Source organism: Oryzias melastigma, linkage group LG6 (assembly GCF_002922805.2).
Source record: "Oryzias melastigma strain HK-1 linkage group LG6, ASM292280v2, whole genome shotgun sequence".
In the NCBI taxonomy this organism is placed as follows: Eukaryota; Metazoa; Chordata; class Actinopteri; order Beloniformes; family Adrianichthyidae; genus Oryzias; species Oryzias melastigma.
The window spans coordinates 26,544,479-26,564,023 of record NC_050517.1 but is presented as its reverse complement, the minus strand read 5'-3'; the positions used below and the strand labels follow the sequence as shown (position 1 = coordinate 26,564,023).

At 38.0% G+C, this 19,545-nt stretch overlaps 2 protein-coding genes across 6 annotated transcripts; one reads left to right on the top strand and one right to left on the bottom strand.

Annotated features, from left to right (window-relative positions):
* Positions 1–1,869: 1,869 nt before the first annotated feature.
* LOC112152161 (myosin heavy chain, fast skeletal muscle) lies at positions 1,870–12,309 on the top strand. Of its 3 annotated transcripts, XM_024281523.2 has the most exons (41): positions 1,870–1,928; positions 2,050–2,089; positions 2,679–2,900; positions 2,975–3,118; positions 3,220–3,376; positions 3,462–3,489; positions 3,565–3,670; positions 3,756–3,848; positions 3,938–4,001; positions 4,077–4,175; positions 4,261–4,364; positions 4,467–4,605; positions 4,706–4,824; positions 4,972–5,121; positions 5,213–5,383; positions 5,475–5,778; positions 5,913–5,977; positions 6,070–6,157; positions 6,248–6,365; positions 6,457–6,580; positions 6,742–6,878; positions 7,015–7,270; positions 7,356–7,598; positions 7,686–7,862; positions 7,942–8,087; positions 8,192–8,282; positions 8,368–8,757; positions 8,845–8,971; positions 9,062–9,180; positions 9,268–9,464; positions 9,610–9,793; positions 9,887–10,052; positions 10,136–10,260; positions 10,354–10,662; positions 10,760–10,963; positions 11,056–11,181; positions 11,261–11,431; positions 11,511–11,615; positions 11,708–11,803; positions 11,913–12,044; positions 12,207–12,227. In XM_024281523.2, the coding sequence occupies exons 3-41, from the start codon at positions 2,694–2,696 to the stop codon at positions 12,225–12,227; spliced, it is 5,802 nt and encodes a 1,933-aa protein (XP_024137291.1). In that variant the 5' UTR covers positions 1,870–1,928; positions 2,050–2,089; positions 2,679–2,693. The 3 variants fall into 3 exon arrangements, with proteins under 3 accessions (XP_024137291.1, XP_024137293.1, XP_024137292.1); XM_024281525.2 differs by lacking the exon at positions 2,050–2,089 and having other exon boundaries at positions 1,900–1,928; XM_024281524.1 differs by lacking the exons at positions 1,870–1,928; positions 2,050–2,089 and having other exon boundaries at positions 2,694–2,900; positions 12,207–12,309.
* A 1,366-nt stretch (positions 12,310–13,675) lies between these two features.
* syt19 (synaptotagmin XIX) lies at positions 13,676–19,148 on the bottom strand. 3 transcript variants are annotated; one of them, XM_024282273.2, is made up of 9 exons: positions 18,665–19,148; positions 17,629–17,840; positions 17,480–17,553; positions 15,992–16,117; positions 15,278–15,463; positions 15,019–15,156; positions 14,813–14,932; positions 14,505–14,616; positions 13,676–14,423 (listed from the first exon to the last, which is right to left on the bottom strand). In XM_024282273.2, the coding sequence occupies exons 2-9, from the start codon at positions 17,825–17,827 to the stop codon at positions 14,116–14,118; spliced, it is 1,263 nt and encodes a 420-aa protein (XP_024138041.1). In that variant the 5' UTR covers positions 17,828–17,840; positions 18,665–19,148; the 3' UTR covers positions 13,676–14,115. The 3 variants fall into 3 exon arrangements, with proteins under 3 accessions (XP_024138041.1, XP_024138040.1, XP_036068389.1); XM_024282272.2 differs by having other exon boundaries at positions 18,680–19,147; XM_036212496.1 differs by having other exon boundaries at positions 17,629–17,751; positions 18,665–19,144.
* Between the last annotated feature and the right edge of the window lie 397 nt (positions 19,149–19,545).

Genomic DNA, 19,545 nt, shown 5'->3' with positions numbered 1-19,545 from the left:
GTGATAAGTATCAGTTACAGTGGCATATGAGTGGATTTTACATATGCTGAACACTAAGTTAAACATTGACTACATGCAGGGACAAACACTTTAATCGCACAATTGAATAAGTATAGACCACCTAGACCTACAGAAATGAAAAATCATCAACAAATGTCTGTAATTTTGTTCAGATTAAACCATTTTGTCTTTATTGGGTGCCAGTAACCCTTTACTCTCAGTGACATTTTAAAAACAGCACTGCTTAACAAGCAGAGTGACTTAAATTTCAAACAGCAGCAATGTGAATCGGCCAAAAATGACCTTGCAGCTACGTCTGGAGAGTCAGTGAACATGTTAATAGCTTGACATATAGGTGTGAATGCCAATGGCAGATCACTTACAGATAATGAAGAGCCTTTTTTTTCACCATAAATTAGAAGGAGGAATGTTTTTTTAACTGTTGTAAAACCCAAATTTTGATTTATTGCTCAACAGAAGCAAGAACTGTCTTACATTATGTTCCACGCAAAAAACTAAACAATCAGCCAGAATAATTGTGGAATTCACATAGTATTGGTAACTTTTATGCTTCAATAAATCACTCAAACAAACCGAAAGAAAATCTTTAAAAGAACTAGGCTCAAAATGTACTATTTTAACTGTAGATTATCACCAATTTAAGAACTGCATTTGCACATGGAAAGATGAAATATGAAGCAGATGTACTACTGACAAATGCTTATCTCACATACCCAAGCTGTCATCCTAGCTGTATTTGGCACATGTACTAGATTTAACTTCTGCATTGTAAGCATGCATGTATAATGTAAAGACTTAATACATGTTACTGAGTTCTGATAAAAATGTAATCAATTTTAAATATTTATCGTCAAATAAATAATTACTTAAAATTGCTTTAAAATTTGCTTTCTGCAATTGTACATACATTTGAAAAAATCGTGAAATAAAAACTGACTCAGTTACTAGTTTTTATTTGAGAGTTGATCTAAAACCTAATTAAAATAAATAATCTTGAACTATTACAAGACAATGAATCAATTGATTTTTTTTGTTACAGATGGGTATCATCACATTTTTTTCCCAACCAGTCAAAACAATCCCAAAAATTGCAGTTTTAGAAAATAAAAAAAGGGATTTCTGCTATTTTTTTTTTTTTTTTTGGTAAACCATATGAGTTACCTAATAAATAATGTTGAAAAGCACTAAGCACAATTAATAAAATGTTGACATTTTATAACTACAAGAAATCAATTTTAAAAAAGTAATCATTATGGTCAAAATCCTTGTCAAAATTACTTTTTTTAAAAAGTTCAACTGCAACTGATATTAGTATGCTAAAATAAAAGTGTTGCTGAAAAAAAATATAATAAATTTTGCTTTAACATTTAAAGTGGGAAATTATCCTCTAATTTAGGGGGAGAAAAATGTTGAAATTATTAGTGTAGTGCTCACATTAAACTTGGAATAGTCCGAATAAAATCGTACAAATGAAAACTGAAGTCACACAAAGTATATAAAAAAATTTCACAAGCCTGTTTAATCATAACCCAGAAAAAAAGCAATTTTGTTGTAACAGGAAAAATTGCAACAACCATTTTGAATACTTTGATAACTTGTAAATGTTGTTGGTAAAAACTACTACTGCATTTTGCTTTTTTTTAAACCTGATGTGCAGTTTCATTCCTCTGAAAGGATTAAAGGTATTTTTAAAAACTTATTATACTTTTAAAAAGATGATCAATTTGAAGAACTACCATACTTGTTCAAAATGTTTCAGTGATTGGCTTCTCTAAACGTAATCCACACCACGTTTGGCTTGAGTCCCAAATATATCTGCTGATGAGCAAGCATCCTGGATTCAATATAAGGGGTTCAAGACAACACAGGAGTGTGTGGCAAAGGACCCCTGAAGACTCCAGCGTACGGTAAGTTATTTGGCTATCTGATGTGAAAACATCTAATATTGTTACAACTTGAAATAGCAATGCTTATATTTACCAGTTTGTATGTTCTGAAAATATTTGAACATTTAGTGATTTCTTACAGGATTGGGATCATAGCAGACTTCTAACACAGGCAGGGTCAGGTATGGCAAACTATTACATTTAAATTGTTTTTTACAATCAATGATCTGTTGATTGCAAAAATCTTAAATGACCAGCCTAAAAATGTATTACTGCAGATATGATTTTTTAACAATCAAGTTACATTTGCATTAAGTACCCTGACTTAACGAGACAATTGATTAACCATTTACATTTTACCCAACAGAGACACTGTGAGAATATATGGGGGATAGATAGCAAAAAAGATAGAGTATAAAGAGATAAAAAACTAATAAATGCACTCAAAACAAAAAGTTAGGACACAAAAGATAACTTTTAGTCGTATAAACATTACTTTACTGTATTTGTGGATAATTTTTTGGAACTGTTGTGAAACCAAACCATTACTCCAATGGAAAAAGAAAAATTTATTTACAGCATCAAAAGCAGATAATTGTTGGTGTTATTTTTTTTTTAATAATTATTAGTAAGGCCCTAAAGAGTGTGTAAAATCTAGAGGCCAGGTCATCTCAGATTTAAAGCAAGATTTATTTGCAGAAGGTTTTGAAATCATGCAATGAAATCAAATAAAAACCTCAAGCAAAGTTTTCCTTTTTTCTACACTTGCAGACAACATCTGCCACCATGAGTACAGACGCGGAGATGGCCGTTTACGGCAAAGCTGCCATTTACCTCCGTAAGCCTGAGAAGGAAAGAATTGAGGCTCAAAACAAACCGTTTGATGCCAAGAGTGCCTGCTATGTGCCTGATGCCAAGGAGCTGTACTTGAAGGCAACCGTCATCAAAAGAGACGGTGGCAAAGTTACTGTCAAACTCTTGGAAAGTAATGAGGCAAGTACAGTAAAGTCACATTTTGAGGGTGGTAAGGAAGGCTGAGTTGTAACAAAGATGTTTTTCTGTTGCAGGAGAGAACAGTAAAGGAAGATGAGGTCTCTCCAATGAATCCTCCAAAGTTCGACAAAATTGAGGACATGGCCATGATGACCCATCTCAATGAAGCCTCTGTGTTGTATAACCTCAAAGAGCGTTATGCAGCCTGGATGATCTACGTAAGACATTTTCATTTGAAACGATCATAGTAACACGAGACTTCAAGCACTTGCAGAAATATAGTAATCTAAGGTTTTCTTAAATCGTTTATCCCTTTCAGACCTATTCTGGGTTGTTCTGTGCCACCGTGAACCCATACAAGTGGCTCCCAGTGTACGACTCTGAAGTTGTATCTGCCTACAGAGGCAAGAAGCGTATGGAGGCTCCTCCCCACATCTTCTCCGTCTCTGACAACGCCTTTCAGTTCATGCTTACTGGTATGTTACCCACAAAGTCTTTGCTTATGGATATATCTGTTTTGACTTACATGGACATTCATTGTTTTTCATTTTACTTAAACAGATAGGGAGAACCAGTCTGTCTTGATCACGTAAGTATTTCACTGATTTCCTTTATCTGAAATGCTATTGTGTTCACATACTCACCAATCTCTGTCCGTACATAGTGGAGAATCTGGTGCTGGAAAGACTGTCAACACCAAGCGTGTCATCCAGTACTTTGCAACTATCTCCACTGGAACAGAAAAGAAGCAGCAGCCTGGCAAAATGCAGGTAAAATATAGAAACACAACATAGAAACACAAATAAAGATTCAAAAGTTCTTCTTCTGACACAATGCTAAAAAACTGTATTACAGGGCTCTCTGGAGGATCAGATCATTGCAGCCAATCCTTTGCTGGAGGCTTATGGTAATGCCAAAACCGTGAGAAATGACAACTCCTCTCGTTTTGTAAGTATGGAACCATGTCTGAGTCATAATGAAACTCATAAACCATCACCCATGTGAATGTAGCATGGATGTTCCTCCTCTCCACACAGGGTAAATTCATCAGAATTCACTTTGGCACAACTGGCAAGCTGTCTAGTGCTGACATTGAGACATGTAAGTAAACCACTGAATCCCTTCCTCTTGTTTCTGACAGCAAACATATTTCAGACTAACAACAAATATTTACAGATCTGCTGGAGAAGTCAAGAGTGACATTCCAGCTTCCTGATGAGAGAGGCTACCACATCTTCTACCAGATGATGACAAACCACAAGCCTGAGCTGATTGGTAAAGAGAAGCTTATCCTATGTGTTTAGAAAACCCAAGTGTTTTCAGTCTGAACATTGTATCTAACATGTACTTTGATTTTCAGAAATGTCCCTTCTCACAACCAACCCCTACGACTTCCCCATGTGCAGCATGGGTCAGATCACTGTGAAGAGCATTGATGACAAAGTCGAGCTGGAAGCCACTGATGTGGGTGTACTTTTTAAACTTTCACATCATGCTTAAAAGAGATTAATAATGTGTCCTCTAAAAAGTACAACTTTTAAAATGGACTCCATGATTTTATCATAGAACGCCATTGACATCCTGGGCTTCACTAATGAGGAGAAGATGAGCATCTACAAAATGACAGGTGCTGTACTTCACCACGGTAACATGAAGTTCAAGCAGAAGCAACGTGAGGAGCAGGCTGAACCTGATGGCACAGAGGGTGAGAATCCCTTTACACTAAAAATCCTATAAAGTTATTATGCAATTGCTGTTATAAATAGCATATTTGCAATATTATTAACTTCTTTTTCTGTTAACAGATGCTGACAAGGTTGCCTACCTGTTGGGCCTGAACTCTGCTGACATGCTTAAGGCTCTGTGCTATCCCAGAGTCAAGGTCGGAAATGAGTATGTCACCAAGGGACAGACAGTGCCTCAGGTAAAACCCTGATAAAGATAGCACCTATACAGAAAAAAAGGTGACATAGGGACAAAAAAACCTCAGATTTCAATATATTGTAACCCTTTAAGGTCTCAACCAATGGATCTCTGTGACTAACCGAGATATGCTATTGTTATTCTTTAGGTGCTGAACTCTGTCACTGCCCTGGCCAAGTCCATCTATGAAAGGATGTTCTTGTGGATGGTCGTCCGTATCAACCAGATGTTGGACACCAAGCAGCAAAGGAACTTCTTCATTGGTGTCTTGGACATTGCTGGATTTGAAATCTTTGACGTAGGCCTCCGTCCATATCATCATCTCACTTCTTCGGCTTGACTTTCATTTGGCATAAATCTTACTGGGTTGATGACTTGTGTGTTTGCAGTTCAACACACTGGAGCAGCTGTGTATCAACTTCACCAATGAGAAACTGCAACAGTTTTTCAACCACCACATGTTCGTCCTGGAGCAAGAGGAGTACAAGAAGGAGGGTATTGTCTGGGAGTTCATTGACTTCGGTATGGACTTGGCTGCCTGTATTGAGCTGATTGAGAAGGTAAGAATTGGCCTAAGCATCTTGTTTTCCAACTGTTGCTTCAAAGTGTTACTCATATCTTGTACTTATACCTTCTCCATCTTCAACATAGCCCATGGGTATCTTCTCCATCCTTGAAGAGGAGTGCATGTTCCCCAAGGCAACAGACACATCCTTCAAGAACAAGCTGTATGACCAGCATCTTGGCAAAACCAAAGCTTTTGAGAAGCCAAAGCCTGCCAAGGGCAAGGCCGAGGCCCACTTCTCCCTGGTGCACTATGCTGGCACTGTGGACTACAACATCGCTGGGTGGCTGGACAAGAACAAGGACCCACTGAACGAGTCTGTTATTCAGCTGTACCAGAAGTCCTCATGCAAATTACTGGCTGTCCTCTATCCCCCTGCTCCAGCTGAGGGTAGGCTTTTTTATACATACAGTATATACTTTACCTGAAATCTCTCCTTTTTATTTTCTTTAACAAATAAAAATAAATAAAAGGTAACATTTAAAAAATATAGACATCATTTGAAATTGTCTTCAAAAATACAGACACTAGCAAGAAGGGAGGCAAGAAGAAGGGTGGTTCCATGCAGACTGTGTCCTCCCAGTTCAGGGTAAGCATTAAGTTAACCATGAAATGTCTGCTGATGGCTATCAAAAGATATGTATTTTTCGTCAAGAAACATTTAATACTTCACACCTACAGGAGAACTTGGGTAAGCTGATGACCAACTTGAGGAGCACCCATCCTCACTTTGTGCGTTGCCTGATTCCCAATGAGTCAAAGACTCCAGGTACACATTTGTGTTTTTTTTTTCCCCTCGCAATGCCAAGGATTGTATTTATTGCACTGGGTAGATTACAGTCAAAACTCTATTTCACAGGTTTAATGGAGAACTTCCTGGTCATCCACCAGCTCAGGTGTAACGGTGTGCTGGAGGGTATCAGAATCTGCAGGAAAGGTTTCCCCAGCAGAATCCTCTACGGTGACTTCAAACAGAGGTACTATTTTTGTGTCAATAGAGATGCTTATATAAAAAAAAAAATATGACTAAAATTATTGTTCAAACCCTTGTGTTTTTTTTTTCTAAAGATACAAGGTGCTGAATGCCAGTGTCATCCCTGAGGGACAGTTCATTGACAACAAGAAGGCCTCAGAGAAGCTGCTTGGATCAATTGATGTCAACCATGATGAGTACAGATTTGGACACACCAAGGTTAGTGTTGATACTTTTTGTTTGTTTGTTTGTTTTTTACTAAAGTTACTGTTACTTTTGCTATTATTTTGACATACAGATGTAATTAGGGTTTTGGTTATACTAATTACTTATTGTCAATGAGGTTTACATCAATAACATAATTTTAATGCTCTATACAGGTGTTCTTCAAGGCTGGTCTGCTGGGTGTTCTTGAGGAGATGAGAGATGAGAAATTGGCAAGCCTGGTAACAATGACTCAGGCTGCTTGCCGTGGCTTCCTCATGAGAAGGGAGTTTGTTAAGATGATGGAAAGGAGGTATGTCAAAATCAACTCATTTTAAAATAGCCCATGCACCTTAAGTTTAAATGACAGAAAGAAGGCATGTCAATCTCATATCATTTTAAAATAGGGAGTGGACTTTATTGTTTTAACAGAAACCTCTTGCCCACAGGGAAGCTATCTACACCATCCAGTACAATGTCCGCTCATTCATGAATGTCAAACACTGGCCATGGATGAAGGTGTACTACAAGATCAAGCCTCTCCTCAAGAGCGCTGAGACTGAGAAGGAGCTGGCCCAGATGAAGGAGAACTATGAAAAGATGACATCAGACTTAGCTACTGCCTTGGCCAAGAAGAAGGAACTGGAGGAGAAGATGGTTTCTCTTCTGCAGGAAAAGAACGATCTGCAGCTGCAAGTGGCATCAGTAAGCAGCGATAAGTTCAAGACTTTTGCAACTCACTTGTGTTTCTAACTTTAACATTTACATGGTTCTTTAAACAATAAAATAGGAATCAGAGAATCTGTCAGATGCTGAAGAGAGATGTGAGGGACTGATCAAGAGCAAGATTCAGCTGGAAGCCAAGCTCAAAGAGATAACTGAGAGGCTGGAAGATGAAGAGGAGATCAATGCTGAGCTCACTGCCAAGAAAAGGAAGCTGGAGGATGAATGCTCAGAGCTCAAAAAGGACATTGATGACTTGGAGCTTACCTTGGCCAAAGTGGAAAAGGAGAAGCATGCCACCGAGAACAAGGTTTGTCAGTCTTAAGTGTTACACCAAAAACACATACATGGGAAATGGTTGAGTCATGTCATACAAACATCTGTCCTGCAAATGTAGGTGAAGAACCTGACTGAGGAGATGGCCTCTCAAGACGAGAGCATTGCCAAACTCACAAAGGAGAAGAAGGCACTCCAAGAGGCTCATCAGCAGACCCTTGATGACCTGCAGGCAGAGGAAGACAAAGTCAACACTCTGACCAAGTCCAAGACTAAGCTGGAGCAGCAAGTGGATGATGTAAGCTGCAAATGTAACAAGAACTTTAAGAGCAAGATTCTTTTAGGAAAATGAACTAACTGACCCTTTTCATTTTCAGCTCGAGGGCTCACTGGAACAAGAGAAGAAGCTTCGCATGGACCTTGAGAGAGCCAAGAGAAAGCTGGAGGGAGATCTGAAATTGGCCCAGGAATCCATCATGGATCTGGAGAATGACAAGCAGCAGTCTGAGGAGAAACTGAAGAAGTAAATACACAGCTCTGTTGTTTGTTTTTCCGTTTTTAAATTTAAATTTCAGTATGTTGGTCAAGACACAGAAAGTCTTAATATCAATGTCTCTTTTTACACAGGAAAGACTTTGAAATCAGCCAGCTCCTCAGCAAGATTGAGGATGAGCAGTCTTTGGGCGCTCAGCTTCAGAAAAAGATCAAGGAGCTCCAGGTGATTCACTCATTTGATTTCATCAAAACGTGCCCTATATTTTTTCTTTCAATTTACTGGAATCTATCATTTGCACATTCAACAGGCCCGTATTGAGGAGCTTGAGGAAGAGATTGAGGCTGAGCGTGCTGCTCGGGCCAAGGTTGAGAAACAGAGGGCTGACCTCTCCAGGGAACTTGAGGAGATCAGTGAGAGGCTGGAGGAAGCTGGAGGTGCCACTGCTGCTCAAATTGAGATGAACAAGAAGCGCGAGGCTGAGTTCCAGAAGCTCCGTCGTGATCTTGAAGAGTCCACTCTGCAGCATGAAGCCACCGCTGCAGCTCTGCGCAAGAAGCAGGCTGACAGTGTTGCTGAGCTGGGTGAGCAGATCGACAACCTCCAGCGCGTCAAGCAGAAGCTTGAGAAGGAAAAGAGCGAATACAAGATGGAGATCGATGACCTCAGCAGCAACATGGAGGCTGTTGCTAAAGCCAAGGTACATGCTGACTTCAACTGAGCCTTAGAGTTGAAAACAAGTCTTTAGTTGAAACAGTTGAAACAATTCTGTTTTCTTCTTTATTAGGGCAATCTTGAAAAGATGTGCCGTACTCTTGAGGACCAACTCAGTGAACTGAAGACCAAGAATGATGAGAACAGTCGTCAGATCAATGACTTGAGTGCACAGAAGGCACGCCTGCTCACTGAGAATGGTAAGTACATGCAGCGATTTAACCTGATACTCTTATTGCTGGGAGATGAAATTAACACACACTAATCTACAATGTTTATTTTCACTAAAGGTGAGTTTGGCCGTCAACTTGAGGAGAAGGAAGCTCTTGTTTCTCAGCTGACCAGAGGTAAACAGGCTTTCACCCAGCAGATTGATGAGCTGAAGAGACAGATTGAAGAGGAGGTCAAGGTAAGAAACATCACACTTTTAGAGACCATCCTTACCATTCATCTTTGACTTCATCATTTTAATTGTCAAACCTTTTGTTGAAACCAGGCCAAGAATGCCCTTGCACATGCAGTGCAATCTGCCCGCCATGACTGTGATCTGCTCAGGGAGCAGTTTGAGGAGGAGCAGGAGGCAAAGGCTGAGTTGCAGAGAGGAATGTCCAAGGCTAACAGTGAGGTGGCTCAATGGAGAACCAAATATGAAACTGATGCCATCCAGCGCACAGAGGAGCTTGAAGAAGCCAAGTGAGTAACAGTCAGACAAGTGGCAGAGCTTTTGAAACAATTCTCCTTAATTAACAAAACAATCTTTTTAACTGTAGAAATACATGTTTAAATATGGGCTAAGACATTATAATTCACAAAATCCCTCTCTTGACTTTTCTTAAAGGAAAAAGTTGGCTCAACGTCTCCAGGAGGCTGAGGAACAGATTGAGGCAGTGAACTCTAAGTGTGCATCCTTGGAGAAGACCAAACAGAGGCTCCACAGTGAAGTAGAGGACCTTATGATTGATGTGGAGAGAGCCAATGCTCTTGCTGCTAACCTTGACAAGAAGCAGAGGAACTTCGACAAGGTCATTCTTTCACATTGAACACAATCAAATCCCAAAAAATATCCTCACAGTGTGGATGCATAACCCTGTTAAATTTAATATGTGTGACTTTAGGTGTTGGCTGAGTGGAAACAGAAGTATGAGGAGTCTCAGGCCGAGCTTGAGGGTGCTCAGAAAGAGGCTCGTTCTCTCAGCACTGAACTTTTCAAGATGAAGAACTCTTATGAGGAGGCTCTGGATCAGCTGGAGACCATGAAGCGTGAAAACAAGAACCTTCAGCGTAAGTTCCAACAACACAGATAAAACATGTTCTTTTAATCATTGTTTCACATCCTAAAATGATTTTTCTACTCTTGTCTGCAGAGGAGATCTCAGATCTGACTGAACAGATTGGTGAAACTGGCAAGAGCATCCACGAGCTGGAAAAGGCCAAGAAGCAAGTGGAGACTGAGAAGTCTGAGATCCAGACTGCTCTTGAGGAAGCTGAGGTTCATTCAGAAGAATCTTTGAAAAGAAAATTCCTGCCAAAAACAACAAATATAGATATAAGGTACCAATCTATTTGTTTTTAACATTGTTAGGGAACTCTGGAGCATGAGGAGTCCAAGATCCTGCGTGTGCAGCTGGAGCTGAACCAGATCAAGGGTGAAGTGGACAGGAAGATTGCAGAGAAAGATGAAGAGATTGAGCAGATTAAGAGGAACAGCCAGAGGGTGATTGAATCCATGCAGGGCACTCTTGATGCTGAGGTCAGGAGCAGGAACGATGCCCTGAGAGTCAAGAAGAAGATGGAGGGAGACCTGAATGAGATGGAGATTCAGCTGAGCCATGCCAATCGCCAGGCTGCTGAGGCACAGAAGCAGCTCAGAAATGTTCAGGCTCAACTGAAGGTACAGAAAGATAAAACTCTCACATCAAGCATGGATATATTTGACGACTGTATTATGTTTTAAAGTTGTAAATGGTTTCTTTCTATTCTTCTTCCAGGATGCTCAACTGCACCTTGATGATGCTGTGAGAGCCCAGGACGACCTGAAGGAGCAAGCTGCTATGGTGGAACGCAGAAACGGTCTCATGGTGGCTGAAATTGAGGAGCTGAGAGCTGCTCTGGAACAGACAGAGAGAAGCCGCAAGATCGCTGAGCAGGAATTGGTGGACGCCAGTGAGCGTGTTGCACTTCTGCACTCCCAGGTAAAATTATTGATATTCTACATTTTCAAATGAATGACAAACAATCTGGTAATTTGGGAAAAACTCAAGTTTTCAACATGTCATTCTTTCAGAACACAAGCCTTCTGAACACCAAGAAGAAGCTTGAATCCGACCTGGTTCAGGTCCAAGGAGAAGTGGATGACGCTGTCCAGGAAGCAAGAAATGCTGAGGACAAGGCCAAGAAGGCCATCACTGATGTGGGTGTATACTTCCTCTGTTTGCATTACACTTCAACATGGTAGGTAATAATTCTAAAATGGATTTTAAATGTTCTAGGCCGCCATGATGGCTGAGGAGCTCAAAAAGGAGCAGGACACCAGTGCTCACCTGGAGAGGATGAAGAAGAACCTTGAGGTTGCTGTGAAAGATCTGCAGCATCGTCTGGATGAAGCTGAGAACCTGGCCATGAAGGGTGGCAAGAAGCAGCTCCAGAAACTTGAGTCTAGGGTAAAAATATAACAGAAATGTCTGCTCCTGGAATAGGAATATTTAAAAGTTGAAATCCATAAACCCTTGTTTTTTTAAGGTGCGTGAGCTGGAGTCAGAGGTTGAGAATGAGCAGAGACATGGCGCAGATGCCGTTAAGGGTGTCCGCAAATATGAGAGGAGAGTGAAGGAGCTCACCTACCAGGTATGATCAAATCAATACTTATACATTACAAATAAATCACCACATTGATGATTACATTGATTAAACCTGCAACTGTATTCTTTATCTCATAGACCGAGGAGGATAAGAAAAACATCAACAGGCTCCAGGATCTGGTTGACAAGTTGCAGCTTAAGGTGAAGGCCTACAAGAGGCAGTCTGAGGAAGCGGTAAGTGGAAAGATCACAACTCATTTTATAAAGCCACATTATCCCGTCTCATGTTTGACTCATCTGCAGTTGTGACAATGATTAAACACCTTTTTATTTTCAAATTCAGGAGGAGCAGGCCAATGTTCATCTGTCCAAGTGCAGAAAACTCCAGCATGAGCTGGAGGAGGCTGAGGAGCGTGCTGACATTGCTGAGTCTCAGGTCAACAAGCTGAGAGCAAAGAGCCGTGACTCTGGCAAGGTAAATTATGACAAACTTACATTTCAGACTCTTACTAAAAATGCCAATAAGCAGTATTAGTAGTGCTTATTTTCCTCAAAATCAAGTATCTGACCTCATGACTACAAATGAACTCATTTGAACATGTAAAATAATGATTTCTTTTACCTGTGCTTTTTACAGGGAAAAGATGCAGCTGAGTAAAACTCATACATCAATGGCTTATTTCATGTCATATAATATGATTTGAAGTACACCTAAATAAAATATATTTTTCTGATCTTGACTTTTTTGTGATTTCTGTTTTTGCTAATGACTTTCTACAAAAAGTGTACATATCAAAGATAGTTTTGTAAAATATGAAAAATACACTCAAAAAATACTTGCCACACAACTTGGATGAGTCATTGCTAAGTGAATACCTGAGAGAGAGAGAAGTGCAGGAGCTTTCATGGAAGAACAAAACTACACCAGTACCCAAGGAAAATAGTGACTGCTGGTATTGGTAAAATCCTACAAGTGAATAGACTAAAGGTCAGCACAATGAAAGTTATCAGGGCAGCACGGGAGGCCCTGATCTACCACACACTGCTGTGCAGACAGTCCATAGATGTCTCTGAGACAATCCAGTACATGTAAGTGGGGTGAAATATGATTTCAGGCTTGACATACATAAAATGCCATTACAAATTGCCTGGCATAGCTTAAAAAAACGCATGTGCCAAGTTTGGGCTGGAAGTCCCATGGTCAAGATAGAAAACTCCTCAATGGATTGTTGTAAAGGATCAACATGTCCTGTGGCTGACAGACTGGATTTAGTAGTGCTGGACAAAAAGAAGGCCTCGGTAATAGATGAAGCAATCTCAAGTAATAGCAACATTAGAGAGGTGAAATACTAGAAGTTGGAGAAATACCAAGGACTGAAAGAAGAGCTGGAAAAATGTGGAAGGCGACAGCAGCAGCAGTCCCAGAGGTAATAAAAACTCACGGGGCTGTGAACCCCAAACTGGGGGTGTAATCTATCAGATTCAGGAAGGAAATGAATCTTCATAAATCTTTTTTTTTTTTTTTACATTAACAATAAGATTAACAATAAGAACACATTTATTCAAATTAAAAAAAATGTTGGTATTTCCTTAACAAAAGATCACTAAAAATGCATTTCTATATATCTGAAAACTTCCTTTTCTTATCTTACTATTATCTAATGAAACTGGTCCCTTTCATGTACAGTTAATGGTCTCCATACTGCGTCATTCTTGTCGCTGGTACTCAAAGACTTTTCCATGGCATATTTTATTATGTTGTTGTACGGCCATTGCTGTTTGATTTTAATTTTCTTACAGCGCATGCGCATAGTGTTTCCCTCTTTGACAGTGCACTGCCTCGTGACCTAAAGCTACCATCTTGCTAACTTATCTTTGATGCAAAAAAAACGATTACAAAAACGTTTGTAATTCATTGCTATTCTATAAATAAATGTTGATGTTTTTTTTTCTTTAACTTTTATTTAATTAAATCAGCAAAAGACTATTGCAGTCTTGAAGCAAATAATTGCAATAAGAACTGTAAGGTTCTGATAAAATGATTATTTATTCTTTTAAATGAAATTCAAATTTTGACCTAAAATTGAATTGAGTTTGGTTGTCTTGTTTTTCCTCTTATTTTTTTTTTTGTGTGCGCGTGTGTGTGCATGATTACATAAGTAATATGTAAGCATTTTATGGCATTGGCCAAATTGAAAGCAGTTTCAGAAAATAACAATAGTAATCCTATCTGCCTGTGCAGAATGGAGACTTCTGTGACAATTTTTGATAACAAATCAATGTTTCTGTGTGCACATTATGTTGAGAGTGGACATCAGGCTAGTTTCATATGAGTCTAGAAAGAGACATGGGTTTAAAATTTTTGCAAATACATATAAAGAACATCATAAATACAACATAAAAACAAGTTTTTTTTTTACTTTCTATTCAACTAAACACAAGATTTTTTTAACAGAGCGAAAACATTTTGTACACTTTCTTCATGTTTTGCTGTTCAACGGATTAAAATGAAAGCTGTAATAAAAAAAGGGTTTATGGCGCATTGCTTAAATTAAGAGGGCATGCCACTTTGCAACAGGCTGGCGCATTGAGCGCACCATCAATGTCCAGTGCTCGTCTTCCAGGCTCCTGTCCTTCCCCACGCATAAATGTCCAATCAAAGATCTGCTGGATTTTGCATCTGTGCAGGTCTCGTAAACAGAGACCAAAATTTTGCACTGATCCACAGCAAAGTCAGGCAGCAAAAAGATGAGGACTTCATTGAAGACAGTCACTGCACTTCGGGCCACTGCTGAGGTTTTCTGGGGCTTCAGTCTACTCTGATTGCACTGAACGCTGATCCTGGCATATAAAGCTGTAAAACAGACACATGCATTTGGTGAGTTTGTGGGTCTATCCTGAATTGAGCATTTCATACATATCTATTAATTTGTACCTGCATCTGAGCTGATGTTTATGAAGGCTGTCTTGATTTTCAGCAGACCAACCTCAAGCCTCTGAGAGGTGGGAAGAAACTTCAGAGATAGTAGAACCTCTCCAACAAGATCCTGAGTGAAAAGAGAACAGAATGATCTAAAAACAGGCTGCCTTTAACACAAAAGAAAGGTGAAAAGTTACTAAAACTGTTAAAAAATATAACAGTCTTAGCATCAACCATAATGTTTCTTTTGATTAAATCAATTTTTACACTTTCAAAATGTCAGAAAATGAATGAATTTTAAAAATCTTTGGATGTAGTTGTACCTTCTGGGGTATCTGCAGATCTTCTTGGAGCACCAGGGGAAATGAGATATCAAGGTGCTTCAAAGGAAGACTCACCTCCCCTAACACTGTTTGTCTGGAGAAATGATCAAAGTCTCTCACCTGTAATGTTGCAGAGCCAAAACACATTAGTGAAACTCATATCAAAAGTGCTGTTCTGAGTGTATTACTTTAAGAAGAGCATTTACCTCCATCTTGAGCTTTAGGTTATGAAGCATGTTTTTGGTTTCTTGAAGAATAAAGCTGAACTCATCTCTAAATAAAGGCTTATCGCTTCCTTTTACTATCTGAGTGTCCCATTCCTGCAGGACTGCCCACAAAGCACCCTAGAGAGATCATAAACTGAATCACTCGTGGGCATGTTACGAAAAACTGAGAAATTTTAATTCAAAAGATTTGATGAAAAGGAATTTTTGATCTAAATCAAAACTGATTTTAAATGCATACCTGCTCTTTCTTTGAGCTCCTCTTTCCTGCTCCTTCTAATTCGGCCTTCATCAGTCGTACTTTTACAAAGGGCTGGAGGGTAGTGGACGGCCTGCAGTCTGAAAGCCCCTCTGCCTGCAGCACACAGATGACCAGACGGGACTCCAGCTGGTCAAAGAAGACGGAGAAACGCAGCGAGCCCGCAACCTGTAGCACAAGGACACGACATGAACTTAAAACGCAATCATCTATCTCATTTTTTTTTTTTTTAAATCTCACTAGGATCTTTGACCAGAAACTTAACTAACTAACCTGTCAACATTCCTATCATAATTGACAAGCTTTGCATTAATAGGGTCAACGTTTTTCATATTTACGCTAAACTTGTTATGCTTAATTGTAATCAAACTAATTCAATTATCTGACTAAAGCATTGATTAATACATTTTAACACTTATTAGTATGAATAAAAATACTTGTTTGGGGTTTTGTTGGTATTATAGATACATTTTAAGAATAATTAAAGTTTTACAACAATTCTCAGCTGGGCCATTTCAGCTAGTATGATAAATGATACATTATAGAGCCTGTTTCTTTTTCCATTACATGCACAATTAAATGCAAAACAACTTCAGATATTTTTGCTTTTTTTGAGGAAGTATGGTTATATAAGGTCTAGTGGCGGAAATGAAGCTAATCTGGTTAGGCAGCTGTCAAAAACACCTGTGATTTTACCTCTGTTGCCTTAATAATTTTCTGCTCCTCGAAGTTTCCGTCTGAGATACTGGTGTCTGATGAGGGAAACCAAGTCTGAGACAGAAAACGACTCAGTCTGTGAGACTCCATGTTCTGATTCTCCACCTGTAAAGAGAACAGACATTTTCTCTGTTAATAACAACGGTGCCTCCAGTATCTTTTTTAACAACAAATGCAGCCAGTGGAACTGGTTTTGTTGGTTTGTACGCTGGCAGTATGTCAAATATGCTTAAACTCATCAGGAACTCGGAAAGCTAAAACCGGTCCATCTAAATATGCTTGATCAGCTGACTGGTTGGTGTGACATCAACACCATCACCACACCCATCATGTGGTTCAGTCATCTCCAACTGCACCAAAAACTGTGAGTTGGGATGGAAAGTTTTTCCAAAAGACAAAAAGCACACCAGACAAATTTTAAGTAGATGGGGCTGACCTAGTTATTCAAAGCCAACACATACTTGTCTACTTTATTGGTTAAAAAAATATGATTTTAGCTGTAACTTTATTTTTTTTTAACTTTTAGTATTTATTTTAGAAAATTCTGCTTTTTTTAGCCACATTATACATTAATTTATTAACCCAAACTGTCCTGCAATGTTTAAGCTTATAGCACTAAATTTGAGTATTTTTGTTGTTGTCATAATGTTATTATTTTTTATAGCTTTATCCTTTTTCAGAAAATTTTATAAATATATTTAACCTATTTTCCAGTCATTAACATTAGTCTCTTCAAGCTAAACTTTCTTCAGCTGGTTTATTGCACAGGATATCTGCTCCTTTTTATTTCATGACATTTGTTTAATCATATGTAGTTTTTCTGTTATAATATACTTTTATGGCTTTTACAGAACTTAGTTGAGCATTTTTAGCATTACTATTTCACTTAACTTGCAGAATATTTTTAAGTATTTTAAATTTTGCTTATATTTATTCAGGTTCTTTCCAACAAATTATTTTACAAGTAAAGCATTGATTCAAACAAATTTATTAGAGCTGCAACATTTTATTTTGCAAATTTAACATGGATAATTTAATTTAATCTTAAATAGTCTTTTTTGTTTTGTTTTTAGAACCCTTTATAGTATTTAGAACCAGCCTGGGATAAGATGATTGCATTTTCAGTCAGAAGCCTTCAAAATAAAAGTTCTTTGTGGTTACATTAACATTGAGAAAGAACAATGCAGAATAAAGACAAAGGGTGTGCTCAGCAATCTACAATAAATACTTGAAAAGGTGAATTTGTATGAAAGCTACTTTACAGTATTTGTGAGAAAAAGTAAAAGGCAAAACCTTTTAAATGGGGGCGCCCCTACATTTCCATATAGGTGATATTTATTTATTTTTATTCAACCTTTACGTACACAGGTAGGACAGATTAAGAACATTCTTATTTTCAACTGTGGCCTGGCAAAAGGCAAGACCTTTTTCTATTTGTGATCAGTGTTTCAAGAAGGTTCCTCTTACCTTCATACCCGGAGGTGCTGAGTAGTTTTCTGCTTCTGCTGGCTTTTCCTCTGAGTACAACAGATCACTATTCACTAGAAAAGGAGAAAACAAATTAAGTCAACCAATTCCAATCAAATCTTCTTTATTGTATAGGACTCTTTTCTTACTTGTTTCTTGAGTGTATGTAGAATGTGAGTTTGAGAAGCATCTGATGATCTGCCAGGCCAAGATACATAGCGCCACCAGGAGGAGAATAACAGAAATAGCGAGGATGCAGTACTTGACTGTATCTGAAAATGGGATCTTCAGCTCAGAAGCATTTAAAGAACTTCCCACATGGTCAAGATCCTCTATAACGGCCATCATGCCTCTAATTGATCTGTAATTCAAGAACAATAGATGTGAATTTCATGATGGATTCTTCTGATGCATGTTAATATAATAAACACATCACATTTATTTATCTGGAGTTCACCTAAAGTAAGTTTTTCTTTTCAGTTTGGTGTGTAAAGCACCATAAGTAGTATTATTTGACATTTTAGAGTCAACTTAATCGGTTTCCATATTTATATAGGTTTAACAAAAGGGTAGTCATAGGTTATTGTAAACAGGAAGAGATTACAATTTTACAGTAAAATTTGTATAACTATTGATAGTTCAATTTTAAAATAATATTTTTAGAAGACAAATACATACAACAAACTTTGTCAGTGTGAGAAACTCTTCACAACAAGATGGAATGTGACACTCAGTCAGGAGAAATTAAGTAGTCCAGTACTCATCACATATGCACAACAACTAAAAAATGAAAATAAAATAAAGATTTCTAATTCTTCCTAAAAGATAATATAAAAACTCAAATCCATTATAAAATCTATTTACTTATTAATGATATGACTGAGAAAAGTCAGTCTTTTTACTATAACTTGTGCTAAAAAGAACGCACAATTTTTTCTTGAGGTTCAGTACGTGTTGCTTAAGTGCCAAAATATGTTTCTGTCACTAAAATTAAACACAGCTGTCAGGCAGGATTAACTATTTCCAGTCAGACGAGCCTTAAACATTCAATGTAAACTTAATGACAGTTAAAAAGGAAATAAAGAAGTAGAATATGTTAAAGTTAGAAAACAAAGATGGTTATTTCACAATTAAAAAGTTATCAAAACATAACTATTATGAAACTATTTTCTTGGAATCACAAACCATTTAAATATTTACTTTCATGAAGTGGTATAAGCTCAGCTCTTCTTCTTTTTCCTTTAAGAATGCTGACATCTTCCTCTTTAACGTTATGAACTGTAAATCCACTCTGCCATCTCTTCAGCTGCTGCAGAAACAAATGAACTTGTCTGAAAAAAAAATTCAAACTAGAATCTTATCACTCAACTGTTCTTGCTGCTTTGCAAACTGGAGTCACCCTTCCTCGTTCTGCTCTCTCCTTCCACACAGTCTCCATGCTTGAACTACAGATTCAGGGCAAACTGGTTCGATTGCATCCGACGTGTCAGGAAGCTCACCTGCACGTGATACACTGCTGTTTTCAACTGGTGCAATCCTCCAGCAGTTTGTTCAAAATAATAATTTTTAAAAAAAGGGCTAACAAGACTTTTAGCTCTAACAAAAACTTGTTTTAAAGTTTTACATTTTCTCTCTAAATAATCCTGTGTAATTGATCAAAGGAAATTTAAGCTAAAAGCTATAATAAACATTCAAAATTAATTGTATTAATCGAGCAGGAAAAATTAGAATAGTTAAAAATAAACTTAGAAATGACAAACAAATGTTAAAATGATGAATTGTTAAAAGTAAAGGATTAAATTAACACCAAAAATAATAAAACATTTACAGTGAAACACTGCTGAACTGAACGGAAAATTAATCAGAGCTTATGGTGTTAAACAGATAAAACACTGGAAAAAAACTGGAGAAAAAGAACATCACTTACCAAATCGTGTTGCTAAAATGGTCCATCAGGAACAGAAGTGAACATTTGATGGCGCAGAGTGCTAACTGATAACTTAAAGACGCAATTTCAAGAATGAGGAAATTTTTTATTTTCATGCATTTCCTTGTAAAATTGTACA

Excerpts from the sequence above, each read along its gene's own strand:
- LOC112152161 (XM_024281524.1), top strand. The coding sequence starts at position 2,694 with ATGAGTACAGACGCGGAGATGGCCGTTTACGGCAAAGCTGCCATTTAC. Across the intron at positions 5,384-5,474 it reads GTATTGAGCTGATTGAGAAG|CCCATGGGTATCTTCTCCAT; the intron begins GTAAGAATTGGC and ends TCTTCAACATAG. Across the intron at positions 11,616-11,707 it reads TGAAGGAGCTCACCTACCAG|ACCGAGGAGGATAAGAAAAA; the intron begins GTATGATCAAAT and ends TTTATCTCATAG.
- syt19 (XM_024282273.2), bottom strand. The coding sequence starts at position 17,827 with ATGATGGCCGTTATAGAGGATCTTGACCATGTGGGAAGTTCTTTAAAT. Across the intron at positions 16,118-17,479 it reads CAGCACCTCCGGGTATGAAG|GTGGAGAATCAGAACATGGA; the intron begins GTAAGAGGAACC and ends TTCTCTTTACAG. Across the intron at positions 15,464-15,991 it reads AAATTATTAAGGCAACAGAG|GTTGCGGGCTCGCTGCGTTT; the intron begins GTAAAATCACAG and ends CTTGTGCTACAG.